Source organism: Pristiophorus japonicus, chromosome 3 (assembly GCF_044704955.1).
Source record: "Pristiophorus japonicus isolate sPriJap1 chromosome 3, sPriJap1.hap1, whole genome shotgun sequence".
NCBI lineage: Eukaryota > Metazoa > Chordata > Chondrichthyes > Pristiophoridae > Pristiophorus > Pristiophorus japonicus.
The window spans coordinates 79,805,271-79,824,427 of NC_091979.1; the positions used below are offsets into that span (position 1 = coordinate 79,805,271).

Below are 19,157 nucleotides of genomic sequence, written 5' to 3' on the forward strand. Positions count from 1 at the left end.
GGGGGGGGGGGGGAAGGGAAGAGGAGTGGGGGGGGGGGGGAAAGGGAAGAGGAGTGGGGGGGGGGGAAAGGGAAGAGGAGTGGGGGGGGGGAAAGGGAAGGAGAGTGGGGGGGGGAAAGGGAAGAGGAGTGAGGGGGGGGAAAGGAAGAGAAGGGGGGGAGGAGTAGGAGTGGGGGGGAGGAGTAGGAGTGGGGGGGAGGAGTAGGAGTGGGGGGGAGGAGTAGGAGTGGGGGGGAGGAGTAGGAGTGGGGGGGAGGAGTAGGAGTGGGGGGGAAGGAGTAGGAGTGGGGGGAGAGTAGGAGTGGGGGGGAGGAGTAGGAGTGGGGGGGAGGAGTAGGAGTGGGGGGGAGGAGTAGGAGTGGGGGGAGGAGTAGGAGTGGGGGGGAGGAGTAGGAGTGGGGGGGAGGAGGAGTGGGGGAGGAGGAGGAGTGGGGGGGAGGGAGGAGGAGGAGTGGGGGGGAGGGGGGAGGAGGAGTGGGGGGGAAGGGAGGAGGAGGAGTGGGGGGGGAGGGGGTGAGGGGAGGAGGAGGAGTGGGGGGGAAGGGGAGGAGGAGAAGGGAGGAGGAGGAGTGGGGGGGAAGGGAGGAGGAGGAGTGGGGGGGAAGGGGAGGAGGAGGAGTGGGGGGGAAGGGGAGGAGGAGGAGTGGGGGGGAAGGGGAGGAGGAGGAGTGGGGGGGAAGGGGAGGAGGAGGAGTGGGGGGGAAGGGGAGGAGGAGGAGTGGGGGGAAGGGGAGGAGGAGGAGTGGGGGGGAAGGGGAGGAGGAGGAGTGGGGGGGAAGGGGAGGAGGAGGAGTGGGGGGGAAGGGGAGGAGGAGGAGTGGGGGGGAAGGGGAGGAGGAGGAGTGGGGGGGAAGGGGAGGAGGAGGAGTGGGGGGGAAGGGGAGGAGGAGGAGTGGGGGGGAAGGGGAGGAGGAGGAGTGGGGGGGAAGGGGAGGAGGAGGAGTGGGGGGGAAGGGGAGGAGGAGGAGTGGGGGGAAGGGGAGGAGGAGGAGTGGGGGGGAAGGGGAGGAGGAGGAGTGGGGGGAAGGGGAGGAGGAGGAGGGGGGGAAGGGGAGGAGGAGGAGTGGGGGGGAAGGGGAGGAGGAGGAGTGGGGGGGAAGGGGAGGAGGAGGAGTGGGGGGGAAGGGGAGGAGGAGGAGTGGGGGGGAAGGGGAGGAGGAGGAGTGGGGGGGAAGGGGAGGAGGAGGAGTGGGGGGGAAGGGGAGGAGGAGGAGTGGGGGGGAAGGGGAGGAGGAGGAGTGGGGGGGAAGGGGAGGAGGAGGAGTGGGGGGGAAGGGAGGAGGAGAGGAGTGGGGGGGAAGGGGAGGAGGAGGAGTGGGGGGGAAGGGGAGGAGGAGGAGTGGGGGGGAAGGGGAGGAGGAGGAGTGGGGGGGAAGGGGAGGAGGAGGAGTGGGGGGGAAGGGGAGGAGGAGGAGTGGGGGGGAAGGGGAGGAGGAGGAGTGGGGGGGAAGGGGGGGAGGAGGAGGAGTGGGGGGGAAGGGGAGGAGGAGGAGGAGTGGGGGGGAAGGGGAGGAGGAGGAGGAGTGGGGGGGAAGGGGAGGAGGAGGAGTGGGGGGGAAGAGGAGGAGGAGGAGTGGGGGGGAAGAGGAGGAGGAGGAGTGGGGGGGAAGAGGAGGAGGAGGAGTGGGGGGGAAAGAGGAGGAGGAGGATGGGTGGGGGGGAAGAGGAGGAGGAGGATGGGTGGGGGGGAAGAGGAGGAGGAGGATGGGTGGGGGGGAAGAGGAGGAGGAGGATGGGTGGGGGGGAGAGGAAGAGGAGGAGGAGGAGGAGTGGGGGGGAAGAGGAAGAGGAGGAGGAGGAGGAGTGGGGGGGAAGAGGAGGAGGAGGAGGTGGGGGGGAAGAGGAGGAGGAGGAGGAGTGGGGGGAAGAGGAGGAGGAGGAGGAGTGGGGGGGGAAGAGGAGGAGGAGGAGGAGGAGGAGGATGGGTGGGGGGAAGAGGAGGAGGAGTGGGGGGGAAGAGGAGGAGGAGGAGGAGTGGGGGGGAAGAGGAGAGGAGTGGGGGGGAAGAGGAGGAGGAGTGGGAGGAGGAGTGGGGGGGAGAGGAGGGGGGAGGGAGGAGGAGGGGGGGGAGGAAGGAGGAGGGGGGGAGGGAAGAGGAGGAGGAGGAGGGGGGGGGAGGGAAGAGGAGGAGGAGAAGGGGGGGAGGGAGGAGGGAAGAGGAGGAGGAGGAGGGGGGGGAGGGAGGAGGAGGGGGGGGGAGGGGAAGAGGGGGGGGAGGAAGGAGGAGGGGGGGGGAGGAAGGAGGAGGGGGGGAGGGAAGAGGAGGAGGAGGAGGGGGGGAGGGAAGAGGAGGGGGGGGAGGGAAGAGGAGGGGGGGAGGGAAGAGGAGGGGGGAGGGAAGAGGAGGAAGGGGGGGGAGGGAAGAGGAGGAAGGGGGGGAGGGAGGAGGAGGAGGAGGGGGGGGAGGGAGGAGGAGGAGGAGGAAGAGGAGGAGGGGGGGGAGGGAGGAGGGGGGGAGGGAAGAGGAGGAGGGGGAGGGAAGAGGAGGAGGAGGGAGGGAGGGGAGGAGGGAGGGAGGAGGAGGAGGGGGGAGGGAAGAGGAGGAGGGGGGGTGGGAAGAGAAGAGGAGGAGGAGGGGGGGGGGGGGAAGGGAAGAGGAGGGAGGGAAGGGAAGAGAGCCGGGGGGGGGGGGGGGGGAGGGGGAGGGAAGAGAGGGAGGGAGATCGGAGGGAAGAGAGGGTCGTCCAACCCCCTTTACATCCACACCCAATTTCTCGGAAAATTCGGTGCGTGTGTTACAAGGGACATCGTTAGAGTGGATGAAATCCAAAAGTCATGACACTGTCACTATTCACTTCATACCTAATAAACCTGTTAACAATCCGCACACAATGCCCCATCTATGGCGGAGGGCTAACGGACTTCGGCTGGGGGAGGGATGCACTTGCGCTGGTGCAAGGGACTTTGGCTGGAGGAGGCAGCACTTGTGTTGGGGTAAGGGACTTCGGCTGGAATTTGGTGGCTTTTGGGGAGATCTATCCTCTGCGGCTTCTGAAATCAAAATGGATCCCAGTAACACATTCCAGAGGAACTTCAGGGTGTGGTTTATTCTCCAAAGGGACCACTCAGCAATAAGTAAAGTGATATTGGAGAACCAATCAGAGACCAGGCGGCCATTTTGGCAGTATAAATAGAAGCAGCCCAAGGTAAAAGGAGATGGTAGTAGAAACATAGAAAATAGGTGCAGGAGTAGGCCATTCGGTCCTTCGAGCCTGCACCACCATTCAATAAGATCATGGCTGATCATTCCTTCAGTACCCCTTTCCTGCTTTCTCTCCATACCCCTTGATCCCCTTAACCATAAGGGCCATATCCAACTCCCTCTTGACTATATCCAATGAACTGGCATCAACAACTCTCTGCGGCAGGGAATTCCACAGGTTAACAAGTCTCTGAGTGAAGAAGTTTCTCCTCATCTCAGTCCTAAATGGCCTACCCCTTATCCTAAGACTGTGTCCCCTGGTTCTGGACTTCCCCCAACATTGGGAACATTCTTCCCGCATCTATCCTGTCCAGTCCCGTCAGAATCTTATACGTTTCTATGAGATCCCCTCTCATCCTTCTAAACTCCAATGAATAAAAGCCCAGTTGATCCAGTCTCTCCTCATATGTCAGTCCTGCCATCCCTGGAATCAGTCTGGTGAACCTTCACTGCACTCCCTCAATAGCAAGAATGTCCTTCCTCAGATTAGGAGACCAAAACTGAACACAATATTCCAGGTGAGACCTCACTAAGGCCCTGTACAGCTGCATTAAGACCTCCCTGTTTCTATATTCAAATCCCCTAGCTATGAAGGCCAACATACCATTTGCCTTCTTCACCGCCTGCTGTACCTGCGTGGCACTTTCAGTGACTGCTGAACCATGACACCCAGGTCTCGTTGCACCTCCCCTTTTCCTAGTCTGCCACCATTCAGAAAATATTCTGCCTTCATGTTTTTGCCCCCAAAATGGATAACCTCACATTTATCCACATTATGCTGCATCTGCCATGTATTTGCCCACTCACTTAACCTGTCCAAGTCATCCTGGAGCCTCTTGGCATCCTCCTCACAGTTCACACAGCCACCCAGTTTAGTGTCATCTGCAAACTTGGAGATATTACACTCTATTCCTTCATCTAAATCGTTAATATATATTGTAAAGAGCTGGGTCCCAGCACTGAACCCTGTGGCACTCCACTCGTCACTGCCTGCCATTCTGAAAAGAACCCATTTATCCCCACTCTCTGCTTCCTGTCTGCCAACCGGTTCCCTATCCATGTCAATATATTACCCCCAATACCATGTGCTTTGATTTTGCACACCAATCTCTTGTGCGGGACCTTGTCAAAAGCCTTTTGAAAGTCCAAATACACCACATCCACTGGTTCTCCCTTGTCCACTCTGCTAGTTACATCCTCAAAAAATTCCAGAAGATTCATCAAGCATGGTTTCCCCTTCATAAATCCATGCTGACTTGGACCGATCCTGTCACTGCTTTCCAAATGCGCTGCTATTTCACCCTTAATGATTGAGTCCAACATTTTCCCCACTACTGATGTCAGGCTAACCGGTCTATAATTACCCGTTTTCTCTCTCTCCCTTTTTTTAAAAAGTGGTGTTATATTAGCTACCCTCCAGTCCATAGAAACTGATCCAGCGTCGATAGACTGTTGGAAAATGATCACCAATGCATCCACTATTTCTAGGGCCACTTCCTTGAGTACTCTGGGATGCAGACAATCATAGAAACATAGAAAATAGGTGCAGGAGTAGCCATTCGGCTCTTCGCGCCTGCACCGCCATTCAATGAGTTCCTGCTTTCTCGCCATACCCCTTGATCCCCCTAGTAGTAAGGACTACATCTAACTCCTTTTTGAATATATTTGGTGAATTGGCCTCAACAACCTTCTGTGATAGAGAATTCCACAGGTTCACCACTCTCTGGGTGAAGAAGTTTCTCCTCATCTCGGTCCTAAATGGCTTACCCCTTATCCTTAGACTGTGACCCCTGGTTCTGGACTTCCCCAACATTGGGAACATTCTTCCTGCATCTAACCTGTCTAAACCCGTCAGAATTTTAAACATTTCTGAGATCCCCTCTCATTCTTCTGAACTCCAGTGAATACAAGCCCAGTTGATCCAGTCTTTCTTGATATGTCAGTCCCGCCATCCCGAGAATCAGTCTGGTGAACCTTTGCTGCACTCCCTCAATAGCAAGAATGTTCTTCCTCAAGTTAGGAGACCAAAACTGTACACAATACTCCAGGTGTGGCCTCACCAAGGCCCTGTACAACTGTAGTAACACCTCCCTGCCCCTGTACTCAAATCCCCTCGCTTTGAAGGCTAACATGCCATTTGCTTTCTTAACCGCCTGCTGTACCTGCATGCCAACCTTCAATGACTAATGTACCATGACACCCAGGTCTGGTTGCACCTCCCCTTTTCCTAATCTGTCACCATTCAGATAATAGTCTGTCTCTTTGTTTTTACCACCAAAGTGGATAACCTCACATTTATTCACATTATACTTCATCTTCCATGCATTTGCCCACTCACCTAACCTATCCAAGTCACTCTGCAGCCTCATAGCATCTTCCTCGCAGCTCACACTGCTACCCAACTTAGTGTCATCCGCAAATTTGGAGATACTACATTTAATCCCCTCGTCTAAATCATTAAAGTACAATGTAAACAGCTGGGGCCCCAGCACAGAACCTTGCGGTACCCCACTAGTCACTGCCTGCTATTCTGAAAAGTACCCATTTACTCCTACTCTTTGCTTTCTGTCTGCCAACCAGTTCTCAATCCACGTCAGCACACTACCCCCAATCCTATGTGCTTTAACTTTACACATTAATCTCTTGTGTGGGACCTTGTCGAAAGCCTTCTGAAAGTCCAAATACACCACATCAACTGGTTCTCAGGCCCCGGGGATTTATCGGACTTCAATCCCATCAATTTCCCTAATACAATTTCCCGCTTAATAAGGATAATAATAATGGGGCAAGTCAAGAAACAGAAGATGCGTCTAGAGGCGATGTAAATGGGAACAGCTGTGTCCAAAAAAATGGGAGCGGACGTTATGATCTGAAATTGTCAATCAGTGTTGAATCCGGAAGGCTGTAAAGTGGCCAATAGAAAGATGAGGTCCTGTTCCTCAAGCTTACGTTTAAGCTTTGTCGGAACAGTGTAGGAGGTCGAGGTCAGAGTGGGAGTGGAACGGAGAATTGAAATGACAGGCGATCAGAAGCTCGGGGTCATGCTTGTGGACTGAATGGAGGTGTTGTACAAAGCGGTCACCCAATCTGTGTTTCGTTTTCCCAATGTAGAGGAGATTGCATTGTGATCAGCAAATACAGTATATTAAATTGAAAGTAGTCCAAGTTAATCGCTGTTTCATCTCAAAGAAGTGTTTGGGGCCCTGGGTGGTGCGAAGGGAGCAGTTAAAAGGGCAGGTGTTGCATCTCCTATGAGGAAGGTGCTATGGGAAGGGAGGTATGTGATATGGAGGCGTGGGCGAGAGTGTGGCAGAGGGAATGCTGGGTGGGAAGGGGAGGTGAGGGGAAGATGTGTTTGGTGGTGAGATCGTACTGGAGGTGGCAGAAATGATCTGTTAAATGTGGAGGCTGGTGGGGTGGAAAATGAGGACAACGGGAACCCTAAGGAGGTTCCTGGAGGGAGGGAAGGGGTGAGAGCAAAAGTGCGGGAAATGGAATGGACACTGTCGAGGGCCCTGTCAACCACAGTGGAGGGGAATTCTTGGTGGAGGAAAAAGGAAGACCTGATGGAAGGTGACATTGTCTGAACAGATGCGGCGCAGACTGCGAAACTGAATCAGTTTAGTATACTGTATTTGCTGCGCACGATTCAGTCTCCTCTACATTGGGGAGACCAAATGCAGATTGGGTGGTGACCGCTTTGCTAAACACCTCTGCTCAGTCCACAAACATGACCCCGAGCTTCTGGTCGCCTGTCATTTTAATTCTTGCCCCACTCCCGCTCTGACCTCTGCACTCTGCCTCCTACACTGTTCCACTTAAACTCGAGGAACAGCATCTCATCTTTTTATTCGGCACTTTACATTGCTCTTCCAGACTCAACATTGAGTTGAACAATTTCAGATCATAACCTCTGCCCCCATTTTTTCGGACGCCAGCTGTTGCTGATGATTCTGATTCCCATTTACACATCTTCTCAACTCATCTTTTGTTTCTTTACTTGTCCCATTACCATCTCCTTTTGCCTTGCACCACCATCCCTTTTGTCATTCGATCACTCCTGTGTTCCACCCAATCACAGACCTTCCCTTTTGATCTTTCCTCCCCTTCCCCTTTCCCTGTATTTGCTTAAGATCTGTTACATCTCTAACTTTTTCCAGTTCTGACAGACGGTCATTGACCTGAAATGCTAACTCTGTTAATCTATCCACAGATGCTGCCTGACCTGCTGAGTATTTCCAGCGTTTTCGGTTTTTTAATTAGACAAAAATGCAGGGTTGGTTCCTACAGCAGCCAATCCTTAATTTAAAATAAAGTTTTTGCATTTATATATCTCAACCAGTTTTGAAATGCAGTGACTGTTATATAGTAAACATGGTGGCTATTTTGCAGCAACTATGTCCCACAAACAGCTGTGGGATAAATGACCAGTTAATTTTTTTTTGTATTGGTTGAAGGAGGAATATAGGTAACTTTGTGACATGGATTGATAATTGGCTAGGAGGAAGGAGACAGTGATTAGGGACAAAGGGAACATTCTATGATTGGCGAAATGTAACAGGATTGATTGACTCCCTTGCAGGTGTGCATAGAAATATAGAAAATAGATGCAGGAGTAGGCCATTCGGCCCTTCAAGCCTGCACCACCATTCAATAAGATCATGGCTGATCATTCACCTCAGTACCCCTTTCCTTCTTTCTCTCATACCCTTTGATCCCTTTAGCCGTAAGGGCCATATCTAACTCCCTCTTGAATATATCCAGTGAACTGGCTGGCATCAACAACTCTCTGCGGCAGGGAATTCCACAGGTTAACAACTGAGTGAAGAAGCTTCTCCTCATCTCAGTCCTAAATGGCTTACTTCTTATCCTTAGACTATGTCCTCTGGTTCTGGATTTCTCCAACATCAGGAACATTCTTCCTGCATCTAACCTGTCCAGTCCTGTCAGAATCTTATATGTTTCTATGAGATCCCCTCTCATCCTTCTAAACCCCAGTGAATACAGGCCCAGTTGATCCAGTCTCTCCTCATATGTCAGTCCAGCCATCCCAGGAATCAGTCTGGTGAACCTTCGCTGCACTCCCTCAATAGCAAGAGCGTCCTTCCTCCGATTAGGAGATCAAAACTGTACTCAATATTTCAGGTGAAGCCTCACCAAGACCCTGTACAACTGCAGTAAGACTTCCCTGCTCCTATACTCAAATCCTCTAGTTATGAAGGCCAACATACCATTTGCCTCCTTCACCGCCTGCTGTACTTGCATGCCAACTTTCAACGACTGATGTACCATGATACCCAGGTCTCGTTGCACCTCCCCTTTTCCTAATTTGCCACCATTCAGATAATATTCTGCCTTATTGTTTTTGCCACCAAAGTGGATAACCTCACATTTATCCACATTATACTGCATCTGCCATGCATTTGCCCACTCATCTAACCTGTCCAAGTCACCCTGCAGCCTCTTAGCGTCCTCCTCACAGCTCGCACCGCCACCCAGCTTAGTGTCATCTGCAAACTTGGAGATATTACACCCAATTCCTTCATTTAAATTATTAATGTATATTGTAAATAGATGGGGTCCCAGCACTGAGCCCTGCAGCACCCCACTGCCTGCCATTCTGAAAAAGACTCGTTTATCCCAACTCTCTGCTTCCTGTCTGCCAACCAGTTTCACAGGTGTATGTCATATTGTTGTACTTCACTCAAGTTGTGTGTCTTGACAGTGAATCAAAGGATAATCATTAAAGCTAAGCCTGTTGCTTTCCTTACCTAACATCCAGTAGAGGTCACTGCATAGATAGATAAAAAGAACGTGTTTATATAATGCTTTTCACAGCTTCAAGAGATCCCCAAAGAGCTTCATGGCCAATTAATTACTTTTTGAAGTGCTGACACTGGTTATGCAAGCAAACGTGGCAGCCGATTATGTGCGCAGCAAGGTCCCGCAAACAGCAAATTAACTAAATGACCAGACAATGGCCCGGATTTTACTATGACGGCCTACACAGAGTATGCCGTCATAAGTGCCCCGCAAGTTTCAGGTTTCTGCATGTGATGCGCATGTGCGAAAACCCGGAACTTGCAATTTCTCATGTTTCTCCTTGACTGATCGTACCCGTCTGCTGGAAATTGACATTCACTGACGCAGAAATACTATCCAGAGAATACCCACCAAACGCTTGCGCCTGGTAAAGTCAGGCATACGGCCTTCCTTCATCAGCGTAAGGGTTTAAATAAATGTTTTAAATCTTTTAAACATTCCCTTGCATTTAAAATTAGTTTAGGTTATTTTTGTCCCATTTTTAAAATTTTAAATGTTTAATTAAATTGTATTTTAATGAATTTTGAACCTGTGATTTATTTTTATTTCAGTATTGTGAAAATGTATTTTTTGGGGGATTCCTATTGCGCTTATAGATATTCCGTACGTAAATGGAATCCCTATAAGCATAATGGGAATCTTCTTTTGTGAATAGTTGGGCTGTCTCACGTGATCCCAGGGACACTTGCGAACTGTGTGCACCCCTGGCATACGTGGGCCTTTATCCAGGCCAACGCCTGCAGGCCCAGGAGCGCAAGTGTTCAAAGGTATGGAGCAATCGGGTAAGTGTGGAGTTTTTTTGCTGTTCGGAGGCGTTTGCCTGCGGCAAGCCTCCGACCACAATTTCCACCCCAATATATTTTGGTGGTTATGGTTGATGGATAAATCTTGGTCAGGATACCAGGAGAACTTCCCTGCTCTTCCTTGAACAATGCCATGGAATCTTTTCTAGCCACCTGAACAGGCAGACAAGGTCCTCCAAAAAAAATGGCACCTCAGTCAATTCAGCACTCCCTCAGTACTGCACTGAAGTGTCAGCCCAGATTATGTTTTCCAAGTCTGTAATGGGGTTTGAGCTGCAACTGATTCAAAGGCAAGAGTGCTATTGCTTAACCAATCTGCCACATGGATAACATTCCGACTCTGAAAACGGCCAATTGTTGCCTTCCTTAATGCAGGAGTGCTGCAGCAATTTATAACATCTCGACGGCTGCATTGCAGAGATTGGTATAGGTGAGGGATTAACCCATTATCACCATCAATGATTTTCCCATTTTGGCAATGTGTAAGTAGTGCAAACACAGGCCACTCATTAGCTTTCTTCCTTCACTGGAAGCAATGTCTCACTATTGTGGAAATGTAGGAAAAACAACTTTTTATTCTCTATTTCCCCCCCCCCCCCCCCTCCCTCTCTTAAGGCAGTTGTTGGTTCTACTGGTAACTACAACGTTTTGGAGTGTTTCTTCAGCATCATATTGATATAACTCTAATACCAGTGCATCATCATTGTATTATGTGTGCTAGTTAAATTGAAGCTGGTCTGTAATGGTCTCCACATCAGGCCTCAAATTCTGGTAATCTTATGGGACTATTCCAACTATTGGGGTCAATAATCTGTGCTGTGCCTTTGTTTTCCCACTAGGCAGAATTTGAAGTAGATGTGAAGCTTGCCTCGATCTCTCCAGAAAGGGATAGTGAGAAAGACTGAAGTGCTACAAAAGTTATCTTCATGCATAGGATGTCTTCGCTCCACTTATAAATCTGTATTTGCATGTAGTGAGTCATGAACCAAATTCAAGAGTCACATGCTGCCTCATGAAACTGAGGTAAAAGTGGGGAAGTCCAGAACCAGGGGACATAGTCTAAGGATAAGGGGTAAGACATTTAGGGCCAAGATGAGGAGGAATTTCTTCACCCAGAGAGTGGTGAACCTGTGGAATTCTCTACCACAGAAAGTTGTTGAGGCCAATTCATTAAATATATTCAAAAAAGAGTTAGATGAAGTCCTTACTACTAGGGGGATCAAGGGGCATGGTGAGAAAGCAGGAATGGGGTACTGAAGTTGCATGTTCAGCCATGAACTCATTGAATGGCGGTGCAGGCTAGAAGGGCCGAATGACCTACTCCTGCACCTATTTTCTATGTTTCTGTCATTCTTCCAAGTATCCTCTATAAAAGAGAACTGAAGATTACTCTAATTGTGGCACTTGTGCAGTGCAGGAACTGAGAGTTGCTTCCTGGCCTACTGCGAGTCAAGCGTCAACAGTTAGTGGCCCTGTAATTCTTCTCTTCCCTCCTCCATTTTAACATACATTTACCTGCTGTATGTGGAAAATAAACTTTAAATAAAAAAAAAAGACACTTCCATTTCTATAGCAGCTTTCATGACCTCAGCATATCCCAAAGTGCCTTACAATGAAGTACTTATTGAAGAGTAGTGATTGTTGTAATGTAGGAAACGTGGCAGCCAATTTGCACATAGCAAGTTCCCACAAACAGCAGTATGATGATGACTAGATAATTTGTTTTTATAGTAATGTTGATTGAGGGATAAGTATTGATCAGGACATCGGGAGTGACTCTCCAGCTCTTCGGATCTTTTGCGTTACCCGAGAGAGCTTCAGGACCTCAGTTTAATGTCTCATCCGAAAGACAGATAAAAAAAACAAGGGGGCTAAACTGGGATTATCGACCTTAACTGTTAATTTCCTAAATTGTAGTGAACTGCTGGGCTGGGTAGGATCATACATGGGTTTTGTTACGTCAGATGTGCAGGTTTTAATTTTGAAATGCAGTAATAAAATCATGGCAATTGTACTACAGAATAGGGCCATTTGGCCTATCAAGTTTGTGCCAGTGCTAGTTCCACACTGGAATGATCTATTCTAATCCCATTCCCAGTTGTTTTCCTCTGCCATTTTAATGTTATGCTTAATTCCATTCTAAACATCATCATTGACTTTGCTTCAGACACAATACCCAGACTGCACCTGGGGCTCCTTGAGCCTTAGCTGTTGCCAACCTGTACCTAAGCTCTCGAGTTGAATAAATGAAATGTGTCCTAATAGGGAAAGTGTACACTCCATATTATACAGAGAGAAATTCATTACATAAATCTCTCAATAGCTTGTTTTGGAGATTGCTATTTACAATGATGGGAATCGAGAGATATGGGGACAGTGTAGGCAAGTGGAGTTGAGGTAGACAATCAGCCATGATCTCATTGAATGGTGGAGCGGCGTGAGGGGTCAAATGGCCTTCGCCTGCTCCTGCTTCTTAAATTCCTGGTGTTGATCACTCTTTAAAATTTTCCAATATGCAGACAGCAAAATGGATAGACTTGGTATGGTTGTCCCATTGCTTTGCTATTTTGAGTGACTAATCATTTTAACATTTTGTAAAGTGAAATGTGAGGTCGATGTTGCATTAGTTTCTTTGGTTGTATAGATTTATGTCACTGAACTTTATTCTCTCTCCTACAGTGATCACATGGAGAATGTTTATGGATACTTGATGAAATACACTAATCTTGTCACTGGCTGGCAATATCGGTGAGTTCATTAAACAAAATGTGTCAAATGGTTGTTTGGTTCTTCAGTTAAACTCATAATTTAGGGTGCTTTCACATACAAATTTAGTATTGACACAAAGTAGTTTCAGCTTCACACCGATGCTAAACATAAGAATGTAAGAAATAGGAGCAGGAGTAGGCCATACGGCTCCTCGAGCCTGCTCCGCCATTTAATGCGATCATGGCTGATCCGATCATGGACTCCGGTCCGCTTCCCTGCCCGCTCCCCATAATCCCTTAATCCCTTATCGGTTAACAAACTCTATCAGTGTCTTAAATTTATTCAATGTCTCGGCTTCCACAGCTCTCTGAGGCAGCGAAATCCGCAGATTTACAACCCTATGAGAGAAGAAATTCCTCCTCATCTCAGTTTTAAATCCTGAACTTGTGCCTCCTTTTTTCCGATTCACTAATTTAAAAAAAATAACCGTTTACTATTTGCCCTCTTCAACCTTTTCAAAATTTTCAATACTTCTATTAGACTAGCCTTTAATCTCTTTTTCCCCAATGAGTACAGCCTTAATGTTTTCAAGTATGTCATAATTATATCTTCTCATCCTTGGTTTGAGCACTGCAGCTTTATGGCTCCAATAACCTTTATAAAATGGGGTGCCCAAAACTCTACATTACTTTTATAATTTGAAGTATATTTTTATTTTCTATTCTTTTCTCAAAATGTCCACCCACTCTCCTAACCTGTCTTGTGTCCTTCTCCAGTCTCGCACAGCAAATTTTGATATTTCATCTATTCCCCTGTCCACCTCAATGGCAGACTACATCACAAATGTGAATCTTTGGAATTCTCTACCCCAGAGAATGGGGTTAGCCCCTTATTCTAAGATTATGCCCCCTAGTTCTCGTCTTCCCTATCAGTGGAAACATCCTCTCTGCATCCATCTTGTCAAGCCCCCTCATAATCTTATACATTTCGATAAGGATTACCCCTCATTCTTCTGAATTCCAATGAGTAGAGGCCCAACCTCCTCAACCTTTCCTCATAAGTCAACCCCCTCATCTCCGGAATCAACCTAATGAACCTTCTCTGAACTGCCTCCAAAGCAAGTATATCCTTTTGTAAATATGGAAACCAAAACTGCACGCAGTATTCCAGGTGTGGCTTCACCAAAAACCTGTATAACAGTAACAAGACTTGCCTGCTTTTATATTCCATCCCCTTTGCAATAAAGGCCAAAATTCCATTGGCCTTCCTTATCACTTGCTGTACCTGCATACTAACCTTTTGTGTTTCATGCACAAGCACCCCCCAGGTCCTGCTGCACTGCAGCACTTTGCAATCTTTCTCCATTTAAATAAAAATTTGCTCTTTGATTTTTTTCTGCCAAAGTGCATGACCTCACACTTTCCAACATTACACTCTATTTGCCAAATTTTTGCCCACTCATTTAACCTGTCTATGTCCTTTTGCAGATTTTTTGTATCCTCCTCACACATTGCTTTTCCTCTCATGGTCAGCAAACTTGGCTACGTTACACTTAGTGCCTTCTTCCAAGTCGTTAATATAGATTGTCAATAGTTGGGGTCCCAGCACTGATCCCTGCGGCACCCCACTAGTTATTGATAGCCAACCCGAGAATGAACCATTTATCCCGACTCTCTGTTTGTGTAGTGTCTATTGAAATGCAGTGATAAAATCATGGCATTTGATGAGACTCCAGGTGAGCCTTCACTCCAGATTCAGACTGTATTTACACTATAACTAGTGGTGCAAAGCAAAACTGCCTTGTCCTTCTTTACAGTTTCAGTATTAATGTACCCTCAGATACAGTTGTATTTTTTCTTTAAAATTTAAAAAATGCTTTGCTTTTTCAGCATGATGAATTTGCACAATTAATGCATTGTAACTGTGGCTTTGGTCATGAAAGTACAGACACTATTTTGAATTGTGGTTACATCGGTTAAGACAATTATGTAGTAACTCATTCCTAACCATACATATTCCAGTATTGACTAGTAAAGTGCTTCCAAAGAGTTAAAATGGGGGGGGGGGGAGGGAGGAGGGAGGGAGGAGAAGGAAGAGAGGAGATCTAGTGTGCAAAAAGTGGCTCAATTTACATAGAATCATAGAATAGTACAGCACAGAAGGAGGCCATTTGGCCCTTTCAAAGAGCAATCCAGTTAGTTTCACTCCCCCGCTCTTTCCCCGTATCCCTGCACTTTTTTCTCTTTCAACTGATAATCCAATTCCCTTTTGAAGGCTACTATTGACTCTGTATCCACCACCCTATCATCCAAATCCTAACCACTCGTTGCATTAAAGTTTTTCCCCTTGTTGCCTCTGGTTCTTTTGCCAATCACCTTAAATCTGTGCCCTCTGGTTACCGACCCTTCAACCATTGGAAACAGTTTTTCTTTATTTACTCTATCTAATCGCTTCATAATTTTAAACACCTATCACCGAGTTCCCAGTTTTGCTCCAGCAGAAGCCAACTACTGATCCAAGACTTTATCATCATGTCCCTCTATTTTAACTTGTGCCTATGAAGATTCTGTCCAGGTGCCGCTTGGCTGGCAAAGGTTACAGAGATGTGGAGGCAGAAGGCCATGAAGGGATTTCAACATAAGGATACGAATTTTAAATTTTGAGGTGTTGAAAGATTGGGAGCCAATGTAGGTCAGCAATGACAGAGATGATGAGTGAGCTGGACTTACAGGGGAATAGGATACAGACAGCAGAATTATAAATGAGCTGAGGTTTCAGAGAGGAGGATGGGAGGTCAGACAGGAGAGCACTAGCATATATGAGAGTCCGAGTTGACAAAAGCATGGATGAGGGTTTCAACAGAGGCGCCAGCAATGTTAGAGATGAATGTAGTTACGAGAGAGTTTAAAATGTATCATCATAGGCAGTCTCTTGGAATCGAGGAAGACTTGCTTCCACTCTGGTGGTTGAACAGTCCAATACAAGAGCCACAGACCCTGTCACAGGTGGGACAGGCGTTCGTCGAGGGAAGGGGTAGGTGGGGCTGGTTTTCCACGCGCTCCTTCCGCTGCCTGCGCTTGACCTCTTCACGCTCTTTGCGTTGAGACTCGAAGAGCTCTAGCCCTCCCGGATGCACCTTCTCCACCTCTGGCGGTCTTCGGCCAGGATCTCCCGGGTGTCGGTGGTGATGTCGCACTTTATCAGGGAGGCTTTGAGGGTGTCCTTGTAACGCTTCCACTGCCCACCTTTGGCTCGTTTACCATGACTGAGCTCTGCATAAAGCATTTGCTTAGTGAGTCTCGTATCTGGCATGCGAACTATGTGGCCTGCCCAGCGAAGCTGATCGAGTGTGGTCAGTGCTTCAATACTGGGGATGTTAACCTGGGCAAGGACACTGATGTTGGTGCGCCTGTCCTCCCAGGGGATCCGCAGGATCTTGCGGAGACAACATTGATAATATATTTCCAGCGACTTGAGGTGCCTTCTATAAATCGTCCATGCCTCAGATCCATACAGGAGGGCGGGTATTACTACAGCCCTGTAGACCATGAGCTTGGTGGTAGATTTGAGGGCCAGATCTTTAAACACTCTTTTACTCAGGCGGCCGAAGGCTGCACTGGTACACTGGAGGCGATGTTGAATGTCCGCATCAATATCTGCCTTTGCTGATAAGAGGCTCCTAAAATATGGGAAATGGTCCACGTTGTCGAGGGCCGCGCCGTGAATCTTGATGGTTGGAGGGCAGTGCTGTGTGGCAGGGACAGGCTGGTGAAGGACCTTTGTCTTACGGATGTTAAGCGTAAGACCCATACTTTTACATGCCTCAGTGAATACATTGACTATATCCTGGAGTTCAGCCTCAGAATGTGTGCAGGCACAGGCATCGTCCGCGTACTGCAGCTTAACGACAGAGGTTGGGGTGATCTTGGACCTGGCCTGGTGTTGACGTAGGTTAAACAGCTTCCCACTGGTTCTGTAGTTTAGTTCCACTCCAGCGGGGAGCTTGTTGATTGTGAGGTGGAGCATGGCGGCGAGGAAGATTGAGAAGAGGGTTGGAGCGATGACGCAGCCCTGTTTGATCCCGGTCCGGACATGAATTGGGTCTGTAATGAATCCATTGGTAAGGCTCATGGCCTGCATGTCATCGTGAAGCAGGCGAAGGATGTTGATAAACTTTTGGGGGCATCCGAAACGGAGGACGACGCTCCATCAACCCTCACAGTTGACAGTGTCAAAGGCCTTTGTAAGATTGAGGAAGGCCATATATAAGGGCTGGCACTGCTCCCTGCATTTTTCCTGCAGCTGTCGCGCTGCAAAGATCGCTCAATAAAACAGCTAAAGAATAACAAGACTACAGGTGCGGATGGAATCCCTGCTGAGGCGCTAAAGTATGGCAGAGAGGCGCTGTTGGCGCAAATACATGACCTCATCTCTCTCATCTGGAGGGAGGAGAGCATGCTGGGAGATCTCAGATGCAGTGATTGTGACCATTTTTTTAAAAAAGGGACAAGTCCAACTGCAGCAACTACAGGGGAATCTCCCTGCTATCAGCCACTGGGAAGGTTGTCGCTAGAGTTCTCCTCAACCGTCTTCTCCCTGTGGCCAAGGAGCTCCTCCCGGAAACACAGTGTGGATTTCGTCCCCTACGGGGCACAATGAACATTAAATGTATATGTGCATAGAGAGAGACTACAGAAACTTTCTCCACTGAGCCAACTAGTGGCCAGAGCCTGCAACTACATCATGGTATTCAAGATCACAAAATGGAATAGGAAATGTTGATGTAATAATTAACAATAGTAAATTTTGACAGAAAAGCATGACCAGATATCCTCACAGCCGGAAGTAGGTTTTCTGGACAGGAAGTTCATGCCTTATGCAGAATTTTAAAATGTGTTTGTATATGGTATGGTAGTACAGTGGTTATGTTACTGGACTAGTAATCCAGAGGCCTGGAGTAATAATCCAGAGATGTGAATTGAAATCCTGCTTGGGGATTTAAATTTAGTTAATTTAAAAAAAAAAAAATAATCTGGAATTAAATATCTAGTGGCGGTAATGGTGACCATGAAACTATCGGATTGTCGTAAAAACCCATCTGGTTCACTCATGTCATTTTAGAGAAGGAAACCTGCCGTCCTTACCCGGTCTGGCCTATATGTGACTCCAGACCCACAGCAATGTGGTTGACTCTTAACTGCCCTCTGAAATTGCCTAGCAAGCCACTCAGTTGTACCAAACCGCTGAGACAGAGTCAGCACTGTGGGAGTAACTTCACCACAAGGACTGCAGTGGTTCAAGAAGTTGGCTCACCACCACCTTCTCAAGAGCAATTAAGGATGGGCAATAAATGCTGGCCTTGCCAGCAATGCCCACATCCTGTAAATGATTTTTTTAAAAATCTGAGTATTTATAGGTATCGTCAATGTTATTGATTGGAGTTTTGATATACAGTGTGTATATTTGAAAGGAGTAGCTTTGAACTTTAACATCTTGTGAACAATGCTGAATACACATTTAGCCCAGAAAGTACTATTTTAAGATTTCATGTATCCAAACATTTGAATATTCTAATATGTTGGATTACTCTCAATTTACTTAGTTCATCCTAAACTAATTAAGCCTTAATGCCGTCACTTGATTTATTTAGTGTGTTTATCCCAGTACACTACAAGAAAAATCTCACTTATTCTAATACATTTTTAATATTGTCTAATTTTTAATTCATCCCTTAAAATTGCATCTAATAGTGTTAGCTTGCTTTTGCGCTTGGTTGTGAGTTCAATGTCCTCTCCAAGATTTAAGCACATAATCTCGGCTGACAATCTCATAGTTGCTGTCTTTTGAATGAGGTGTTAAAGTGTGACCCTGTATGTTCGTTCAACTGGATGTAAAGGATTGATTGTTTGAAGAAGAGCTCTTCCAGTATCAACCTAAAACAAGTTAACTGGCTATACAACTTCTTTTCCTATTTGTAGAATCTTGCTGTCCATAAGTTGACTATTGAGCTTGTCTGTAAAAAAAAAAGTCATTTGTTAGTTCTCAGTACCTGGCATGTCCTGAGGACAGGTTAGATTCTATATAAATACTAGTTCCTTCCTCCCGCGAGGTCTTCATAAAGCAGTAAGAAAACTGCCATTATTTGAATTTTTTATAGTGATTCCTTTTTCTCCACTCCACCAGATTCTTTGTTTTAAATAATGAAGCTGGATTACTAGAATATTTTGTCAATGAGCAGTCCAGAAATCAGAAGCCAAGAGGTACTTTGCAGCTAGCAGGGGCTGTCATCTCGCCAAGTGATGAAGACTCTCACACGTTTACAGTCAATGCAGCCATTGGAGAACAGTATAAACTAAGAGGTATAGTACTGAGGGTGGTAGTTCATTTAATGCATATTGATCTGTTCTAATGAGACTGTAACATGTTTGGGTGGCATTGTACATTGGAGTGATTTGCTGGTTGTTCCTCAGCAGAGGAGTGTGAATCCTGTACTGTGTCACGCCTCCCACCCCACTGCCCCATGTATTGTATACTAAGGACAATTTTTGACTTGCATGCAATACTTTACATTTATCAGTGTTCTATATTTGTCTTCCTTATTGCATAAGTTATCTTAGTGC

The 19,157-nt window shown here is 47.5% G+C and overlaps 1 protein-coding gene across 2 annotated transcripts in view; it reads left to right on the plus strand.

Annotated features, from left to right (window-relative positions):
- The window catches only part of osbpl11 (oxysterol binding protein-like 11), a 108,316-nt gene that overhangs the window by 19,939 nt on the left and 69,220 nt on the right, over positions 1-19,157 (plus strand). For both annotated transcript variants that reach the window (XM_070875483.1, XM_070875484.1), the window contains exons 2-3: positions 12,508-12,576; positions 18,721-18,896. In XM_070875483.1, the coding sequence (XP_070731584.1) occupies positions 12,508-12,576; positions 18,721-18,896 (245 nt within the window). The remainder of the gene's footprint in view (positions 1-12,507; positions 12,577-18,720; positions 18,897-19,157) is intronic.